Raw genomic sequence first — 18,864 nt, 5'->3', positions numbered from 1 at the left:
TTTTTTACAGTGTAAATATTTGTAGTAAAAATAAACAGAGTGAGAACTGTACACTTTGTATTCTGTTATAATTTAAATCAATATATTTAAAAATGTAGAAAACATTCAAAATATTTAAAATAAATGGTATTCTATTATTGTTTAACAGTGCGATTAATCACGTGATTAATTTTTTTAATTGCTTGACAGACCTAAAAAAACTTTTCTGCTATTGGGTAACATATTGTTGGTTTTCCAACCATATTTCCAAGATATTCCTTAGAATGGAAAATATCACTAGAATTTGTAACATTTTAACTGTTAAAATAGTTTTACAAAAAACAACCCTGCACCCACTCTTGGATGTCCATAATAGACGCAGAAAGAAAGGAAGAGCCAGCAACGCTTGAAAATTGAGTGATCTGGTATTAACTGACACTATCCTATAGGATATTATAGAGACTAGGTGTGTAAGGTAATATCGCTTAATGGACCAACTTCTGTTGGTGAGAGAGACAAGCTTTCAAGCCACACAGAGCTCTTCTTCAAGCCTGGGAAGGGTAATCCCAGCGTCACAGCAAAATGCAAGGTGGAATAGATTGTTTTAGCATAAGTAGTTGGCACATATTGTAAGGGACCATTCAAGGTAGAGTAGCCCATTAACACCTCTGCAGTCATAGGGCAAAAAGACAGGGCTAGTGGGTACAGATTATTGTAATAAACCTTAAATCAAGTGTCTCTGGACATTTGGTGCACTGGATGAGGTCCACCACATGTTGTGATAGGCATGTGTAGGACCCATAGATCTTAAAAGGTGTGTTGTGGGGAGTGTTGATCACTGTAGCAGTGGAGATGTGTCTGCAGGTTTTGCATCTGTTGCTCTGGCAGGCTCTGGTGCCACTTTGAATTGATGTGTCCTGATCTGTGGGGAACTTGCTTCTGATGATGAGGTTGGAAGGTTGTTTGAAGGCCTGAAGTGGGGGTTCAGGAAAGATTTCTTTCAGAATGGGCAGGGCCGGCTCCAGGCACCAGCTTAGCAAGCAGGTGCTTGGGGTGGCCAAGGGGAAGGGGCGGCACGTCGCGCTCTTCGGGGGCAATTCGGCGGTGGGTCCCTCATACTCCTCTCAGAGGGAAGGACCTGCCACCGAATTGCCGCCGAAGAAGAAAGCGGTGCGGCTGAGCTACTGCCGATCACGATCGCGGCTTTTTTTTTTTTCCGCCGCTTAGGGCGGCAGAAACCCTGGAGTCGGCCCTGAGAATGGGGTTCCCATCAAGTATGGGTTGTTTGATACCCTGTATGGTTCCAGTGTGGGGTGGTAGGTGAAAACTAAGTGGGTGTGGTCAGAGGGGGGTTTATTTCTGTCTTGAAGCAGGTTCTCTTGGGGTATTTGGGTGGGCTGTTCCATGATGCAATCCACTTCTCAGTGGAGTGTCCTTGTTTGGAGAAGGCAGTTTTAAGTGTGTTAAGATGTTTATCCTGGAATTATTCCTCAGAGATTACAGAATCTAATTTTCAACATGTGGGATTTCATTCTAACTGCACAAAACTGTGCCTTCACAACACGTTTGCACAGGCAGTTAGCATATTTTCCACATAAAAATGTCTTCTATTGCATAATTAGGCATGTAAACTGGGTGCATACTCACCGGCAGGGGTAAAAATAGAGGCCAGATTGAAGCCTCTTTAAAATGTTGCTTTCAGAGTGAATTTCTTGTTCTGTACATTCATAGCGTACATGTGCACTTTGCTACATATATTTTCTTTTCTTACATAACTATATTTCCTAATAGTACTTTTCCATGTAAGAAATTGTTCTAGTTGCATTCACAAAGGGGTGGTGATTTGTACAATTGTGAATGGAAGGAGAGGTACCCACAAAGCTCACTTTAAGATGTGTCCATACTAGGAAAAGATTGAAAACCCTGGCATAATATATATTTTACAGATCTCCATTTGATTCTAAGACTCCAACATCTACTTCTTTTGGTAAACAGCTGTTTTTTAATAATTAGCAATTAAGTTCCAGATCTCACTTTAAATATCCTTTGTCCAAATCTTGCTTCTGTCTTGAAAGAATTCATGATTTGATCATGTTGCATCTTACAAGGATAATAAACAATGTAAGAAATTATGTTTTTATGTAAATACAGGCATAGTTCTTTTTAAAGATTATTAATAATTACACTTTACTTACAAAATTGATAGTTTCTTGTGTAGGTGGAGGGACATAAAGTTCTGGAGTCTGAGTTTTACCAAACTGATCAATATTACGTTTGTTGGGTGTTTCAAATCCAGGGTGAGGAGTTGAAGATGAACTGAGGACTCTGGTGATATATGAGCTGGAGTCATTCTCACAGATTTGTTGGAAGAGATTATTCTCAAGAGCTGAAAAGATTAACAGAAATCCACATTTTACTCTGATTCTGACAGGAAATTCAGTGCATAAGTGGAACAGTTGCCAGAGTTGCTCTAAAGTGATCATACACATGAACAAAGAAAAGTCTATAATCCAGTGCAGTGGTTCTCAACCTTTTCCACCCCTTGACTGCCTTCCCCAGAAAACCCTTAGTATCTGTCTGGGATCCCTCTCCCATTTAGCAATATGGAAAGAGCAGAGTGGTTTTGACACCTGACACCTGTTCATGACCCCACTTTGAGAACCCTTGTTCTAGTGTCTGTACATCTGGTTGGCAGTCACCTGTTTGTCTTGAAAGCTGCTACATATAGTATATCCTAGATGTATTTACCTCTGAAACACAGTGAATTAATTAGTACAGGGGAAATGTATTGAAAAATTAAGTCCTCTTAGGCTACGTCTTCACTGGGGGGGGATCGATTTAAGATACGCAAATTCAGCTACGTGAATAGCGTAGCTGAATTCGACGTATCCGAGCCGACTTAACCCGCTGTGAGGACGGCGGCAAATCGACCACTGCAGCTCCCCCGTCGACGGTGCTTACTCCTACCTGCGCTGGTGGAGTACAAGCGTCGATTCGGGGATCGATTGTCGCGTCCTGACGAGACGCGATAATTCGATCCCCGAGAGATCGATTTCTACCCGCCGATCCAAGCGGGTAGTGAAGACGTAGCCTTAGAGAATGACTTGAAAAGTAGATCACAAAATTTTCTGAAAAGAACTAATATACAATGAGTATTCTCAAATCTGTTTATTTTTGTTACTTCATATATCAGTGATATCTCCCAATTAATGACTGAATGGAACTAATATATAGGGCTTTATTAGTATCTAAAAAGCACAGGGACAGGTGACTAGAGAAAGTACCTGAATCTGTCGTTAAGGTCCCAATCCTACTATGAACACTTCATGGGCTGGCCCCTGAGCCCACATGGAGCCCCACAGAGTCACTGCTGGCCATAATCTGCATCAGAGTATAAGAATGCTGTTACCACTTACTCAGTGAGGTGCCAGTTCTGCCAAGATGTCTGTGCAGGCAGACTTCATTACAGGTTCAGGGGCTGAGTAGGTGGTATCATCTGTTCTATACTCTGATGTAAATATTGCCAGTGGAGTTGGAAAAAAGATTTAGGCCCAGATCCACAAAGGTATTTAGGCTTCTAATTTCCATTGAGGTCAATGGAAGTTAGGAGTCTACCTTGGTGGATCTGGGCCATAATGTTTTAATTTGCCATAGAAAAATCTCAATCTTATGAGTTTGTAACAGGGCATGCTAGCACTTTAAGGTAAGATACAGGCCTAGCACCGTCCTTTAGAAATTTTAGTTTAGAAAAAAGGCTTTCTGCAGATTATAGCTCCTATGGGACATGGCAACTACAAACCTGAGAGCCAGGCCTGCTGGGAGGTCCTTTTTCCCAGTGTGAAAGAGACATGGGAGGGAACAATACTGGTGATGGTTCTCTCAGGTGAGAGAACCTGGAAAGGCTGTGCCAAGGGCAAAGGAAGACAGAAGGCAGAAGATTCTGGAAATGAACTGCTGGCTAGGTAAGTGGTGTAGGGTGGAGGGTTTTGGTTTTGTGGAACATTGGTCCACCTCAGGAGAAGGGGAACCAATCTCCTTGGGGACAGGGTAGCTAGAGTAGTCATGAGGGGGTTAAACTAACAGCAAAAAAGGAGGGTAAGAAAAGGAAAGATAGGAGCACTAGTTAGCACAAAATTGAGATGCTGAGAATAAAATCAGTCAAGGAACCAAAGGATATGAAGGGAAGAAAGTCTATAATTGCCTCTACACCAATGCTAGGAGCCTGGTTAACAAAGAAGAGGGATTGGAATTGCTCCTTTATGGGCACAAATTTGATTTAGTTGGTATTACTGAAATTTGGTGGGATTATTTGCATTAAAATCAATGGTTATCACCTGTTTAGGAAGGATCAAGTAGGCAACAGAAGGGAGAGTGGCACGCTTTGTCAAAAATATTTCCAAGTCACTGATTAGTGCAGAAGAGAGTGATCTTGAATGCTTATGGATCAATGCCTTAGCAGATAGAGCACAAAACAGAGTGCTAGTTGGTGTCTGCTACAGATCATCAAATCACACTAGGGAACAAGATGACGATCTCCTTACGCACCTTTCTCTAGAGTATAGGGGAAAAAACTGAGTGATTATGGGGGACTTCAATTTGAGTGACACATACTGGAGGTCTCATGGTGCCAATACTAAAACATCCTTGGAATTTCCAAATATTACAGATGATGATTTCCTAACCCAAAAAGAGTTGTGTCCAAAACTATATTGGACCTATATTAGACTTCATCTTGACAGATAAAGAGGAACTGATCACAGAACTAAAGATTAATGGTAGCCTAAGTACAAGTGATCATGACTTGATCACATTTCTAATGTCCAAACAGAATAAAATTCAGACCAGTGATATATTTACTTAGGACTTTAAAAGGGCCAATTTCACAATTATGAGCCAAATCGGGTGGAAAGAAGAATTTAATCAGAAAAATTTGAATGATAATTGGGAATTGTTTAAGAACACTTTACAAGATGCCCCAAAAGCCACAATCAAGGAAGAAGGCCTTATTGATTAAAGAAAGACCTAGTTTAGAGAGGAAGTAAAGACGGCTATAAAAATAAAAAATATATATATTATCTTACAATAGAAGAAAGGGGAAGCTAATAGTAATGAATATAAATCAGAAGTTAGAAATTATAGAAAATTGATAAGGGAAGGAAAGGGACACACAGAGAAATTTATGTGCAGCAGAGTTAAGGAAAATAAGAACAAGTTTTTAATGTATATTCGGAACAAAAAGAATCCTAACAATGATCCATTACTAGATGGAAATGATAGAATTATCAATAATAATGCAGAAAAGGCAGAAGTGTTTAATAAATATTTCTGTTCTGTATTTGTGGGTGGGGAAGATGATATAGTCATATATGATAACACTCTTTCCATTCCACTAGTATGTTTGGATGATGTTAAACAGCAGCTACTAATGTTAGACATTTTAAAATCAGCAAGTCCAAATACCTTGCATCCAAGAGTTTTAAAAGAGCTGACTGAGAAGCTTGCTGGACCTGTTAATGCTGAGTTTCAATAAGTCTTAAAGTAGTAGGGAAGTTCTAGAAGCCTGGAAGAAAGCTAATGCTGTGACAATATTTTAAAAGGGTAAATAGGATGACCCTGGTAATTATAGATCTATCAGTCTGACGATCCCAGGCAAGATAATGGAGCAGCTGATATGGGACTCAGTTAATAAAGAATTAAAGGAAGGTAATATAATTAATGCCAATGAACATGGGTTTATGGAAAATAGATGCTGTCAGACTAACGTGATAATTTTTTTTATGCAATTACAAGTTGGTTAATAAAGGTAATAGTGTTGATGTACTAGACATCTGTATGTATTTGACTTGGTACCACATGACATTTTGGTTAAAAAAACTAGAACAATGTAAAATGAATATGCCACACGTTAAATGAATTAAAAGCTGGCTAACCAATAGCTCTCAAAATGTAATTGTAAATGGGGAATTATTATTGAGTTGGTGTCTTTTTAGTGGAGACTCACAGGGATCCATTCTGGGCCTTATGCTATTTAACATTTTTATCAATGACCAGGAAGAAAACATAAAATCATCACTGATAAAGTTTGAAGAAGACACAAAAATTGGGAGTGTGCATGGAGGAGCAGATCCCTTGAGCTGCAGAGCTATATGCTAATATCTATTTCCATCCAGAGTCCAGGGCCCCTGACTGACCCCCTCTAATAAAGGAACAGCTATCCCAAAATGGCTGGGATGTCAGCAGGCAAATATTTGTTTGCTGGAAGCTCTATAAGTAGTTGAAAAACAAGGAGTATGTATCCCCCTCCTCCTTCCCCTCCCCCCCCCCCCACTGTGAACAAGTTGGCAACTGCTGAGGGCACTATGTATACGGTAGCCCTGCTGAAGAGAGTTGCTGCAGACATAGTAGATATCAAGGCCACACAATACAATTCACTGTTACCTCAGTTAACTCCTTTCTGCCAGCGCTGACATGACAAGATGGGTGAATGAAGCAGAAAGAATAGTACCATCGGTGGAAGATCAAGTACAAAGGCTCTCTGCCCAGCTGCAGAGAAGCACAGATTTATTTTTTCTTAAATCTAAACTGGCAGATCTCCAGGGAAGGTCTCGTTGCAATAATTTGAGAATTATCAAGAGTACCTGAAGGGGCAGAGAAAGACCACTCCCTAGAATTTGTTCCTCGGCTCCTTTGAGAAATGCTTAGCTTGCGGGATGATTTTAAATTTGATTAAGAATGAGCATGTAGGTCCCTGGCTCCTAAGCAGCCTGGAATGCTAAACCTTGTGCATTGATTGTCAAATTTCTCAGATTTATGGCAAAAGAAAAAATATTGCAGCTAGTTCATGGGTGGGGGAGAACTGTTGAGGGGATGCCACAAAATAAGATAATAATTTCTCAAGATTTTGTAAAAGATGTGGTTGAACAGAGATCAGGTTTTAGAAGAGCAAGGGAACTGGTTAAGCAGCAAGGCCTTCAATATTTTATAAAGTTTTGAGCTCAGTTTCATGTCAGGATTAGTGAGGAAGTGCATCTGTTCCAAAAGCCACAGGAAGCAAAAAGGTTTTTAAATAGCCTGCAGTGAAATGAGTATCTGTTCTGTTTTATACTACATTTACTTCCCAGTTGTTATGTCTGCCTTACCTGCACTTATGAACCTATCCAGTCATTGCGACTGACTGACTTCTTTGGGTTATTTCTTCAGCTCCAAGCTTATACTTTATTCATTTTTGGGACACGTATATAAATTCTCATCAAATTGTTAACTGTGAAGCGCCCCAGCAGGGGAGTTAAGAAAACACCTCATCCCGAATTGATCTCATGGGAGCGAACTGACTGTGGAAAGGATTTATTTAAATTGTGTATTAGCAATATTAAGTGCTTTGCTCCTGTATTTGTGCTGAGGTATTCATGAAACATTTGACAACATCCCCATGTGGCAGATCAACATGAATTATTACGAGGCCTGTGTATTAGCTGGGCACCAACATACCCACCAAAGATGGGGTGGTGCAGCTCCCTGATGTTCTGTAGAAATTTGAGGGCTCCAATACCACTTTTTAAAATTGGTGCCAGTGAGAGACTCTGCTGTGTTGCCATGCCTTACTGCTGGGGCTCCTCAAAGCCCAGCAGCTTGACATCCTATGTGCTGGAAGTAGGAGAGACGGCTCTCTTCCCTGCAAGATGTCCTGGAAAGCTGCACAGGAGCTGAGCAATGTAGTTATACCCCCTATGGTCCAACAGAGCAGAGGAGAAGACCAACATGGGTTGCTGAGCTACAAGGACAATGACTTCTACCCTCCCTGTCACCTTTTACTTTCTCCCTCTCACCCTGACCCTGTTTGCCCCTCTCCCCACATCCACTGCCTTTCTCATCCCCCTTGCCCTGACCCCCCACATCTTCTTCAGTTCCTTTCCCCATCCTAACGCCTTCGATAAGCTCAAATCTGGAGTACATGAACATGAAGTATGAAGTTAATATAGAGGAGTCACTTGTTTGCTGTGTTCTTTGGTGCAATAATTTACAATTTTGGGAGCAGTTAGATTCCTCTCCTGTTAGTTATGTTAATATGAAGAAGAGAAACTGAATGTTTGGTTGTAAACTAAAAGGGGGAGGGACACGTGGCTCTGGAATTCCCACAACATACAATGTCTTACTCAGTGCACCAACCTGTATTACCAGTACTCTGGTGTTTGGTTTGGCAAACTGAAACAAATACAAATTAGGGGATAATATACAGGCATAACCTTGACATACCTAGTTAAGAAGTATTCCATTTGTGGAGTGCATGCTCCCTTTCTTTCTCCTTACCACGTAGTTACTACTCTGGTATGGGGAAAATAGGATCCCTGTTTTAAATAAATAATAGTAATACTTTCAATAATGGATATTGGTGGATCTCTCGGCCTGGATAGTGTGTCTCCCTGGCTGACCCCCTCCGGAATTTATGAATGGTTTAGTTTTGTCTATATAATGTTAAGTATTTGACAACTATTGCCTTTTCATTGTGCTTGCCTATGCTTGGTATAAAGTTAAGTTGGTATATGTATGTTATGTTTTTGCTTTATCTTGTCTTTTTGTGCTCTTCTCCCCTCCCTATTCCCTGGAAGTCTGGCAAGTGTCAAGCATCTAGCAAGGCAATCTAAAATCTGTGGAATAAGTGTCTGAGACATTTCATCCATGGACTCTCAGTGGGTTTCTGTAAGGGGAGGAGGATGAGACGTAATAGAGCAAATTATACAAACATTCCACCCCCTTCATCTGTAAGGCTACAAAAATAATTCTTAACACAGCCAAATGGTCCTAAATCTCAATGCTCCAGTTAAAGAAAAAAGTGTACTCATTATTAAAGAAAGCAAAGGCAGATGAAATGCTTTTGCAGAAGACACACTTGACCACAGATGAGGCTGCTAAATTAGAACACGACTTGGTAGGAAAAACAATGTCTTGCTTCTTCTCATCCAAATCCAGAGGGATAGCCATCCTCTTCCATAAAACACTGTCCGTAACAGTCTTGGAGTCAATTTCAGACAATCAGGACAGAGTTTTAATCCTTAAAGTCACCACAAATGTATCTGAACTAATCACTGCTAATATGTATGGACCTACGCTTGATGATCCTGAAACTTTTTGTAGGTTTTTATTAAATTACATAGCGAACCCCATATCCTTACTGTTATTGTTAGGGATTTAAATGAGGTGCTTGATTGAACAAATCTCAACCTCGGGGTCATATACCAACCAAAACTAGAATGGATCTGGAGTTGTACATTGAAGATCTGGGACTATGTGATATCTGGCGACTTATACATCTAATGGGTAGGGTCTATTCATAGTTTTCTCTGGTACCTCGGTCCTATTCCTATATAGATTTCTTTTTGATCTCCAGGGACTTGGTTAATTCTGTAATTGACTCCTCCATTAATATAAGTGCTGTCACTGATCATGTTCCTATAACTCTTCAAATAGGAACAGACCTGAGAGAGAAACAGCCTTATAGCTAGCGATTTAATTATTCACTTTTATTAGATCCGCATTTCAAAATTTTTATTGAAAAAAGAAACTGGCTTGTTTGCTGGAGACAAATGAACCCTCAACATCTTCTAGCAGGCTATTTTGCTCAAGGGCAAATAGAGATAAAATTGTAAGTTTTGCATCTGAGAAGAAGAGGGAACCTGGAGAAAAAATGAAAGCCCTTGAGAAAAAAGTAAAAGAGCTCAATTTATCTTATGCCACAGCTCCATCTCCAGAATTTCTTTGATCCTCAATTAATTGTAGTTTTAAACTCAATAAGCTGCACTCAGCACATCTGAATTCACCCTATTTTGACTCTGGCAGGACTTCTGGGAATTGGGTGAAAAAGCAGGCAAATTGCTGGCATACTGCCTAAGACAGTGGTTTTCAAACTTTTTTTCTGGCGACCCAATTGAAGAAAATTGTTGATGCCTGCGACCCAACGGAGCTGGGGATGAGGCGTTTGGGGTGTTGGAGGGGCTCAGGGCTGGGGCAGAGAATTGGGGCGTGGGGGTGAGGCCAGGGATGAGGGAGTTGGGGTGCAGAAGGGGGCTCCGGGTTTGGGGGGGGCTCAGGGCTGTGGTGCAGGAGGGGTCTGGGCTCTTGGCTGAGGGTGCAAGCTCTGGGGTGGGGTCGGGGATGAGGGGTTTGGGGTACAGGAAGGGGCTCTGGGTTTGGGGGGGCTCAGGGCTGGGGCAGGGGGTTGGGGCGCAGGGTTGGGGCGGGGACTTACTCGGGCGGCTCCCAGTCAGCGCGGAGCATAAGAACATAAGAAAGGCCGTACCAGGTCAGATCAAAGGTCTATCTAGCCCAGTATCCTGTCTACCGACAGTGGCCAATGCCAGGTGCCCCAGAGGGAGTGGACCAACAGGCAATGATCAAGTGATCTCTCTCCTGCCATCCATCTCCACCCTCTGACAGACAGAGGCTAGGGACACCATTCCTTACCCGTCCTGGCTAATAGCCATTAATGGACTTAGCCACCATGAATTTATCCAGTTCTCTTTTAAACTCTGTTATAGTCCTAGCCTCCACAACCTCCTCAGGTAAGGAGTTCCACAACTTGACTGTGCACTGCGTGAAGAAGAACTTCCTTTTATTTGTTTTAAACCTGCTGCCTATTAATTTCATTTGATGACCCCTAGTTCTTGTATTATGGGAATAAGTAAATAACTTTTCCTTATCCACTTTCTCCACATCACTCATGATTTTATATACCTCTATCATATCCCCCCTTAGTCTCCTCTTTTCCAAGCTGAAGAGTCCTAGCCTCTTTAATCTCTCCTCATATGGGACCCGTTCCAAACCCTTAATCATTTTAGTTGCCCTTTTCTGAACCTTTTCTAGTGCCAGTATATCTTTTTTGAGATGAGGAGACCACATCTGTATGCAGTATTCGAGCTGAGGGCGTACCATCGATTTATATAAGGGCAATAATATATTCTCAGTCTTATTCTCTATCCCCTTTTTAATGATTCCTAACATCCTGTTTGCTTTTTTGACTGCCTCTGCACACTGCATGGACATTTTCAGAGAACTATCCACGATGACTCCAAGATCTTTTTCCTGACTTGTTGTAGCTAAATTAGCCCCCATCATATTGTATGTATAGTTGGGGTTATTTTTTCCAATGTGCATTACTTTACATTTATCCACATTAAATTTCATTTGCCATTTTGTTGCCCAATCACTTAGTTTTGTGAGATCTTTTTGAAGTTCTTCACAGTCTGCTTTGGTCTTAACTATCTTGAGCAGTTTAGTATCATCTGCAAACTTTGCCACCTCACTGTTTAACCCTTTCTCCAGATCATTTATGAATAAGTTGAATAGGATCGGTCCGAGGACTGACCCTTGGGGAACACCACTAGTTACCCCTCTCCATTCTGAGAATTTACGATTAATTCCTACCCTTTGTTCCCTGTCTTTTAACCAGTTCTCAATCCATGAAAGGACCTTCCCTTTTATCCCATGGCAGCTTAATTTACATAAGAGCCTTTGGTGAGGGACCTTGTCAAAGGCTTTCTGGAAATCTAAGTACACTATGTCCACTGGATCCCCCTTGTCCACATGTTTGTTGACCCCTTCAAAGAATTCTAATAGATTAGTAAGACACGATTTCCCTTTACAGAAACCAAGTTGACTATTGCTCAACAGTTTATGTTTTTCTTTGTGTCGGACAATTTTATTCTTAACTATTGTTTCGACTAATTTGCCCGGTACAGACGTTAGACTTACCGGTCTGTAATTGCCGGGATCACCTCTAGAGCCCTTTTTAAATATTGGCGTTACATTAGCTAACTTCCAGTCATTGGGTACAGAAGCTGATTTAAAGGACCGGTTACAAACCTTAGTTAACAGTTCCGCAACTTCACATTTGAGTTCTTTCAGAACTCTTGGGTGAATGCCATCTGGTCCCGGTGACTTGTTAATGTTAAGTTTATCAATTAATTCCAAAACCTCCTCTCGTGACACTTCAATCCGTGACAGTTCCTCAGATTTGTCACCTACAAAAGCCAGCTCAGGTTTGGGAATCTCCCTAACATCCTCAGCCGTGAAGACTGAAACAAAGAATCCATTTAGTTTCTCCGCAATGACTTTATCGTCTTTAAGCGCTCCTTTTGTATCTCGATCATCAAGGGGCCCCGCTGGTTGCTTAGCAGGCTTCCTGCTTCTGATGTACTTAAAAAACATTTTGTTATTACCTTTGGAGTTTTTGGCTAGCCGTTCTTCAAACTCCTCTTTGGCTTTTCTCATTACATTCTTGCACTTAATTTGGCAGTGTTTATGCTCCTTTCTATTTGCCTCACTAGGATTTGACTTCCACTTTTTAAAGGAAGTCTTTTTATCTCTCACTGCTTCTTTTACATGGTTGTTAAGCTACGGTGGCTTTTTTTTAGTTCTTTTACTCTGTTTCTTAATTTGGGGTATACATTGAAGTTGGGCCTCTATTATGGTGTCTTTAAAAAGCGCCCATGCAGCTTGCAGGGATTTCACTTTAGTCACTGTACCTTTTAACTTCTGTTTAACTAACCCCCTCATTTTTGCATAGTTCCCCCTTTTGAAATTAAATGCCACAGTGTTGGGTTGTTGAGATGTTCTTCCCACCACAGGGATGTTGAATGCTATTGTATTATGGTCACTATTTCCAAGCGGTCCTGCTATAGTTACCTCTTGGACCAGCTCCTGCGCTCCACTCAGGACTAAATTTAGAGTTGCCTCTCCCCTTGTGGGTTCCCGTACCAGCTGCTCCATGAAGCAGTCATTTAAAGTATCGAGAAATTTTATCTCTGCATTTCGTCCTGAAGTGAAATGTTCCCAGTCAATATGGGGATAATTGAAATCCCCCACTATTATTGAGTTCTTAATTTTGATAGCCTCTCTAATTTCCCTTAGCATTTCATCATCACTATCACCGTCCTGGTCAGGTGGTCGATAATAGATCCCTAATGCTATATTCTTATTAGAGCATGAAATTTCTATCCATAGAGATTCTATGGAACATGCGGATTTGCTTAAGATTTTTACTTCATTTGACTGTACATTTTCTTTCACATATAGTGCCACTCCCCCCCCGCATGACCTGTTCTGTCCTTCCGATATATTTTGTACCCCGGAATGATTGTGTCCCATTGATTGCTCTCAGTCCACTAGGTTTCTGTGATGCCTATTATATCAATATCCTCCTTTATCACAAGGCACTCTAGTTCAGCCATCTTATTATTTAGACTTCTAGAGTTTGTGTACAAGCACTTAAAAAACTTGTCACTGTTTATCTGTCTGCCCTTTTCTGATGTGTCAGATTCTTTTTTATGTGAATGTTTATCATCTGATCTGGCCCCTACTTTATCCTCTTCCATCCTCTGCTCCTGACTATAACCTGGAGATTCTCTATCATTAGACTCTCCCCTAAGAGAAATCTCTGTCCGATCCACATGCTCCTCTGCAGCAGTCGGCTTTCCCCCAGCTCCTAGTTTAAAAACTGCTCTACAACCTTTTTAATGTTTAGTGCCAGCAGTCTGGTTCCACCTTGGTTTAGGTGGAGCCCATCCTTCCTGTATAGGCTCCCCCCATTCCAGAAGTTTCCCCAGTTCCTAATGAATGTAAACCCCTCCTCTCTACACCATCCTCTCATCCACGCATTGAGACTCTGAAGCTCTGCCTGCCTACCTGGCCCTGCGCGTGGAACTGGGAGCATTTCGGAGAATGCCACCATAGAGGTCCTGGATTTCAGTCTCTTCCCTAGCAGCCTAAATGTGGCCTCCAGGACATCTCTCCTACCCTTCCCTATGTCATTGGTACCTACATGTACCACGACCACCGGCTCCTCCCCAGCACTACACATAAGGCTGTCTAGATGCCTCGAGAGATTCGCAACCTTCGCACCAGGCAGGCAAGTCACCATACGGTTCTCCTGGTCATCACAAACCCAGCTATCTACGTTTCTAATGATCGAATCTCCCAATACTAATACCTGCCTTTTCCTAGCAACTGGAGTTCCCTCCCCTGGAGAGGTAACCTCAGTGTGAGAGGCAACCCCAGCACCATCTGGAAGGAGGGTCCCAACTATGGGAAGGTTTCCCTCTGTTCCCGTTGACTGCTCTGCTTCCCTGGGCCTTTCATCCTCCTCAACAGCACAGGGGCTGTCTGACCGGAGGTGGGACAATTCTACAGTGTCCCGGAAAGCCTCATCAACATCTCTGCCTCCCTTAGCTCCTCCAGTTCCGCCACCCTTGCCTCCAAAGTCCGTACGTGGTCTCTGAGGGCCAGGAGCTCCTTGCACCGAATGCACACATACGCCACCCGCCCACAGGGCAGGTAATCATACATGCTACACTCAGTGCAATAAACTGGATAGCCCCCACTCTGCAGCTGGGCTTCTGCCTGCATTGTCTCCTAGTTAATGAAGGGGTTGTTTAAAGCAAGAAGTTTTGAATGTAGTTTGGTTTATAGATTTTAAGGGGAATAAAGGGTATAAGATAGAACCGGCAAGGGACCCGCGCTCCCTTCCTGCTCCCCTTCTAAACTCCCTTGCGAAACTCCCTGTTAGCAGCCCCTGGTCGCTTGTGCACTGCTTTATAAAGCCCTGGTCTGGGTGAATGCCCCGCCCACTGATTAAGGCTCAGCCAATTACCAGAGGCTTCTAGCCTTCAAACCTTCCTTTGAAGCTCACAGCTTCCAACTGCCAGCCACAGCACACGGTCCTTCAAACAACCAAACAAACAGACTGACAAACACAAGCTCAGCACGCAGCAAGTAACCCCCAAACACAAACAAACACACACTACAGACAGTCACTTACCCCAAGGGTCCTGTATTTGCTCCTCCTTCACCTGGAGAACTCCCTTGCGAAACTCCCTGTTAGCAGCCCCTGTTCGCAGGGGTGCTATGGCAAGCTTCCTGCCTGTCCTGGCACCATGGACTATGCTGTGCCCCAGAAGCGGCCAGCAGCAGGTCCAGCTCCTAGGCAGAAGTAAGCAAGCGGCTCCGCGCGGCTCTTGCTCACAGGCGCTGCCGCCCCAGCTCCCATTGGCCAGTTCCCAGCCAATGGTAGTGCAGAGCTGGTGTTCAGGGCAGGGGCAGTGCGTGGAGCCCTGTGCCCCCTTCCCCCCCCCCCCCCCCGCCTAGGAGCCGGACCTGCTGCCAGCAGCTTCCAGGTTGCAGCGCGGTGTCAGAACAGGTAGGGACTAGCCTGCCTTAGCCGGGCAGCACTGCCAATGGGACTTTTAACAGCCTGGTCAGCGGTGCTGACCAGAGCTGCCACAACCCAGTGCCTTACATTCCACAACCCAGTACTGGATTGCAACCGTCACTTTGAAAACCACTGGCCTAAGACAAAAGACCTCTGCATGTAGAATCACAGCCATCCATGATACACATGGTAAACTATGTACATCACCTGAAGATTAATGAAGTGTTCTTTAATTTCTATAAAGATCAGTACCAATTGGACATAAACGCCTCCACAGATGCTTTGGATCAATTTTTCAAAAATATTACACTACAGCAAATGACTGCAGTCCAGCATAGAAACCTTGATGTGCCTCTAGCAGAGGACAAGTTAATTGAGAAGATTAAGAATATGAAAGTGGGGAAAGCCCCCAGGCCAGAGGGCTTCCCTGCCAAATAAACACTTCCTTGATGTCCTGTCTAACAAGATGCTTATCTATTTGATCTGAATGCCCTAAGACTGCCAGAGGCCTTAGATATACTGCGAACTTTGGAAATGCTTCAGAAACGTTTGTGGTGGGAGCAGCACACCAAGACCCCTGACCCCTGCACCCCTTTGCTGCAGGGACACAGAGCCAGGTGGGAGCCCCTGCCAACCCCGCGAACCCTCCCCCCACCAGCAACAGCAGGGGTCCTGGCCGTGCACCGCCTCCCCCCAGCACCAGCGTGGGTCCCGGGCCATGCTGTCCAACCCCCCCCCACCAGCAGGGTCCTCTGGGCCACCTCCTCCAGCCCCCACAGTGCCCCAGACTGCCCCCCCAAGCACCCGCAGCCCCCCCGCCCAAGTTTTAGTCACGGGTATTTTCAGTAAAAGTCATGGACAGGTCACGGGCCATGAATTTTTGTTTACTGCCCGTGACCAGTCCATGACTTTTACTAAAAATACCCATGACTAAAACATAGCCTTATCTCTAAGTACCTACATGGGGAAGAAATATTTGATAAATGAACTCTTCAGTCTATCAGTGAAAGGTATAATACAATCCAATGGCAGAAAGTAGAAATTAGACAAATTCAGACTGGAAATAAGTTGTAATTTTTTAACAGTATGGGTAATTAATCATTGGAACAATTTACTCAGGGTCCTGGTGGATTCTCCATCACTGGCCATTTTTAAATCAAGATTGGATGTTTTTCTAAAAGAAATGTTCTAGGAATTATTTGGGGGAAGTTCTATGACCTGTGTTATGCAGGAGGTCAGTCTAGATGATCACAGTGGCCCCTCCTGGCCTTGAAACTGATGGATCTATGGGGTGGAGAGACTGGAAGGAGTACTTTATGGTGGTGTCTATGGGGAGGAGAGGTTGGGAAATGTCATAAGCTCCATTATAGCTCTATGTGAAACTGTGAAAAAGAGGGAAGGATTGACAGACCTTGAGGGAGATTAGTGGCCCAGAGAGACAGACAGACAGACAGAATGCAAAGGTGAGGAGAAATCCTCTTCACTGTCCTGCACGAAGGACAGAAGACTTCACAGACAATGGAACTTTGACCCAGCACTGAGGCATTCTGGGGAAAAATTGACAGAAGCCTTCAATGGAGGGCTGGTAACCCACAGAACAAAAGAAACTGGATAAAGAATGGCTGTGGGAACTCTCATTGTTTGTACTGGACTTTCATTTACCCTGGAAGGCATGAAGATTTGATTTGGCTAGAGGACTAAATTACACAGCGAGTGAGGGAAACTGAGGAATGAGTTGCATCTGAAGGTAAGAGGCAAGCTACTTTGCCACAGAACTATACTGACTGGCTTCAGTTGCTATGTCAAAGGCCTAATTCCATGCAATGCACTATTTTCATGGTTCCTGTTAAAGAGGTAGTTTCTCTTACCTGGGAGTGTGATGAAGTCATCTATCTGGTAGACATGTTCACTGTCAGGGTCTGTAGCAATGAGTTGCAATTCTTCCAGAAACTCCTGAATGTTAGGATCAGTCTTTTGAACCACTCCAATTACAAATATCTCAATGTTGATGGCATGCGCATTCCTCACGACATCCAGGCTTTGATCACGAGTATCAGCTTGTCCATCTGTTATTACAATAGCCACTTTTCTTACCCCTTGTCGTGCAACCTGAAATATCTCAATGGCTTTGCTGATAGCTGCAGCTGTGTAAGTGCCTTCCCCTAGGTACTGCATATTATCAACAGCAAGTTTCACCTTATCTTTGCTCGTGTACTGCTGCAGAGTCGATACCAGCTCTACTTTGTGGCTGAAGTTGATAATGCCAATGCGGGCTGTACCTTGGTTGACCGTTACCCTGTCAATGAGTGTTTTCACAAAATCTTTGACAATTCTGAAGTTGTCTGGTCCAACGCTTTCTGAGCTGTCAATCACAAATACAAGTTCCAGTGGAGTTTCTTTACATTTGACGCCACAGCCTAAAATATTAACAATTTTTGACATTTTATGAGAAACTTCCTTTCGATTACACAATGAATGCAACTGAAAAAATATATATCAGATTCTCAGTCACCCAAGTCAAGGTGACTTTTCTGAAAACAGAAAACTAAAGTAATCTACAGTTACTGAGATTTTTTTTCATAGCAAATGGTAGGCCAGATACAGAATGGAAAGAAATGGGTAGAAGATTCTGACTTCCCAAATTTTAATTTATCTGTCTCTACATTTTTATAATGAAGGTGCTCTTTTTCTTTGGTTACATTTTGTTTATTTACCAACAACTACTAAATATTTATTAGAACATAAGAATGGCTATACTGGGTCAGACCAATAGTCCACTTAGTCCAGTAACCTGTCTTCTGACAGTGGCCAGTGCCAGATGCTTCAGAGGCAATGAACAGAACAAGGCAATTATCAAGTGATCCATCCCCTGTCATCCACTCCCAGCTTCTGGCAAACAGAGATTTAGTGGTACTAAGAGCATGGATTTGTGTTCCTGACCATCTTGGCTAATAGCCATTGATAAACCTATCCTCCAAGAATTTATCTAATTCTTTTTTGAACCCAGTTATTCTGTTGCCCTTCACAACATCCCCTGGCAATGATTTCCACAGGTTGACTGTGTGTTGTGTGAAGAAGTACTTCCTTATGTTTATTTAAAACCTACTGCCTATTAATTTCATTGGGTGACCCCTGGTTCTTGTGTTATGTACAGGGGTAAATAACACTTTCCTATTCACTTTCTCGATTTGTATAGACCTCTATCATATCCCTTCTTAGTCATCTCTTTTCTAAGATGAACAGTCCCAGTCTTCTTAATCTCTCTTCATATGGAAGCTGTTTGATACCCCTAATCATTTTTGTGGCCCTGCTCTGTACCTTTTCCAATTCTAATATATATTTTTGAGATGGGGCAACCAGAACCGCATGCAGTATTCAAGATGTGGGAGTACCATGGATTTATATAGACTCACAGACTTTAAGGTCAGAAGGGACCATTATGATCTTCTAGTCTGATCTCCTGCACAACGCAGGCCACAGAATCTCACCCACCCACTCCTGTAACAAACCCCTGACCTATGTCTGAGCTATTGAAGTCCTCAACTTGTGGTTTAAGGACTTCAAGGTGCAGAGAATCCTCCAGCAAGTGACCCGTGCCCCACACTGCACAGGAAGGTGAAAACCCCCCAGGGCCTCTGCCAATCTGCCCTCGAGGAAAATTCCTTCCCGACCCCAAATATGCCGAT

General features: G+C 42.9%; 1 protein-coding gene across 1 annotated transcript in view; it reads right to left on the bottom strand.

Moving 5' to 3' along the window:
• COL28A1 (collagen type XXVIII alpha 1 chain) overlaps positions 1–18,864 on the bottom strand; it is a 141,510-nt gene that overhangs the window by 4,665 nt on the left and 117,981 nt on the right. Inside the window, exons 31-32 of the mRNA XM_065398455.1 lie at positions 17,047–17,595; positions 2,175–2,365 (exon numbers count right to left, since the gene is read on the bottom strand). Of these exons, the coding sequence (XP_065254527.1) occupies positions 2,175–2,365; positions 17,047–17,595 (740 nt within the window). The remainder of the gene's footprint in view (positions 1–2,174; positions 2,366–17,046; positions 17,596–18,864) is intronic.

This window comes from Emys orbicularis, chromosome 2, assembly GCF_028017835.1.
Source record: "Emys orbicularis isolate rEmyOrb1 chromosome 2, rEmyOrb1.hap1, whole genome shotgun sequence".
In the NCBI taxonomy this organism is placed as follows: domain Eukaryota; kingdom Metazoa; phylum Chordata; order Testudines; family Emydidae; genus Emys; species Emys orbicularis.
Note: the sequence above shows the minus strand (reverse complement) of the source record. Positions and strands in the feature narration are given on the sequence as shown.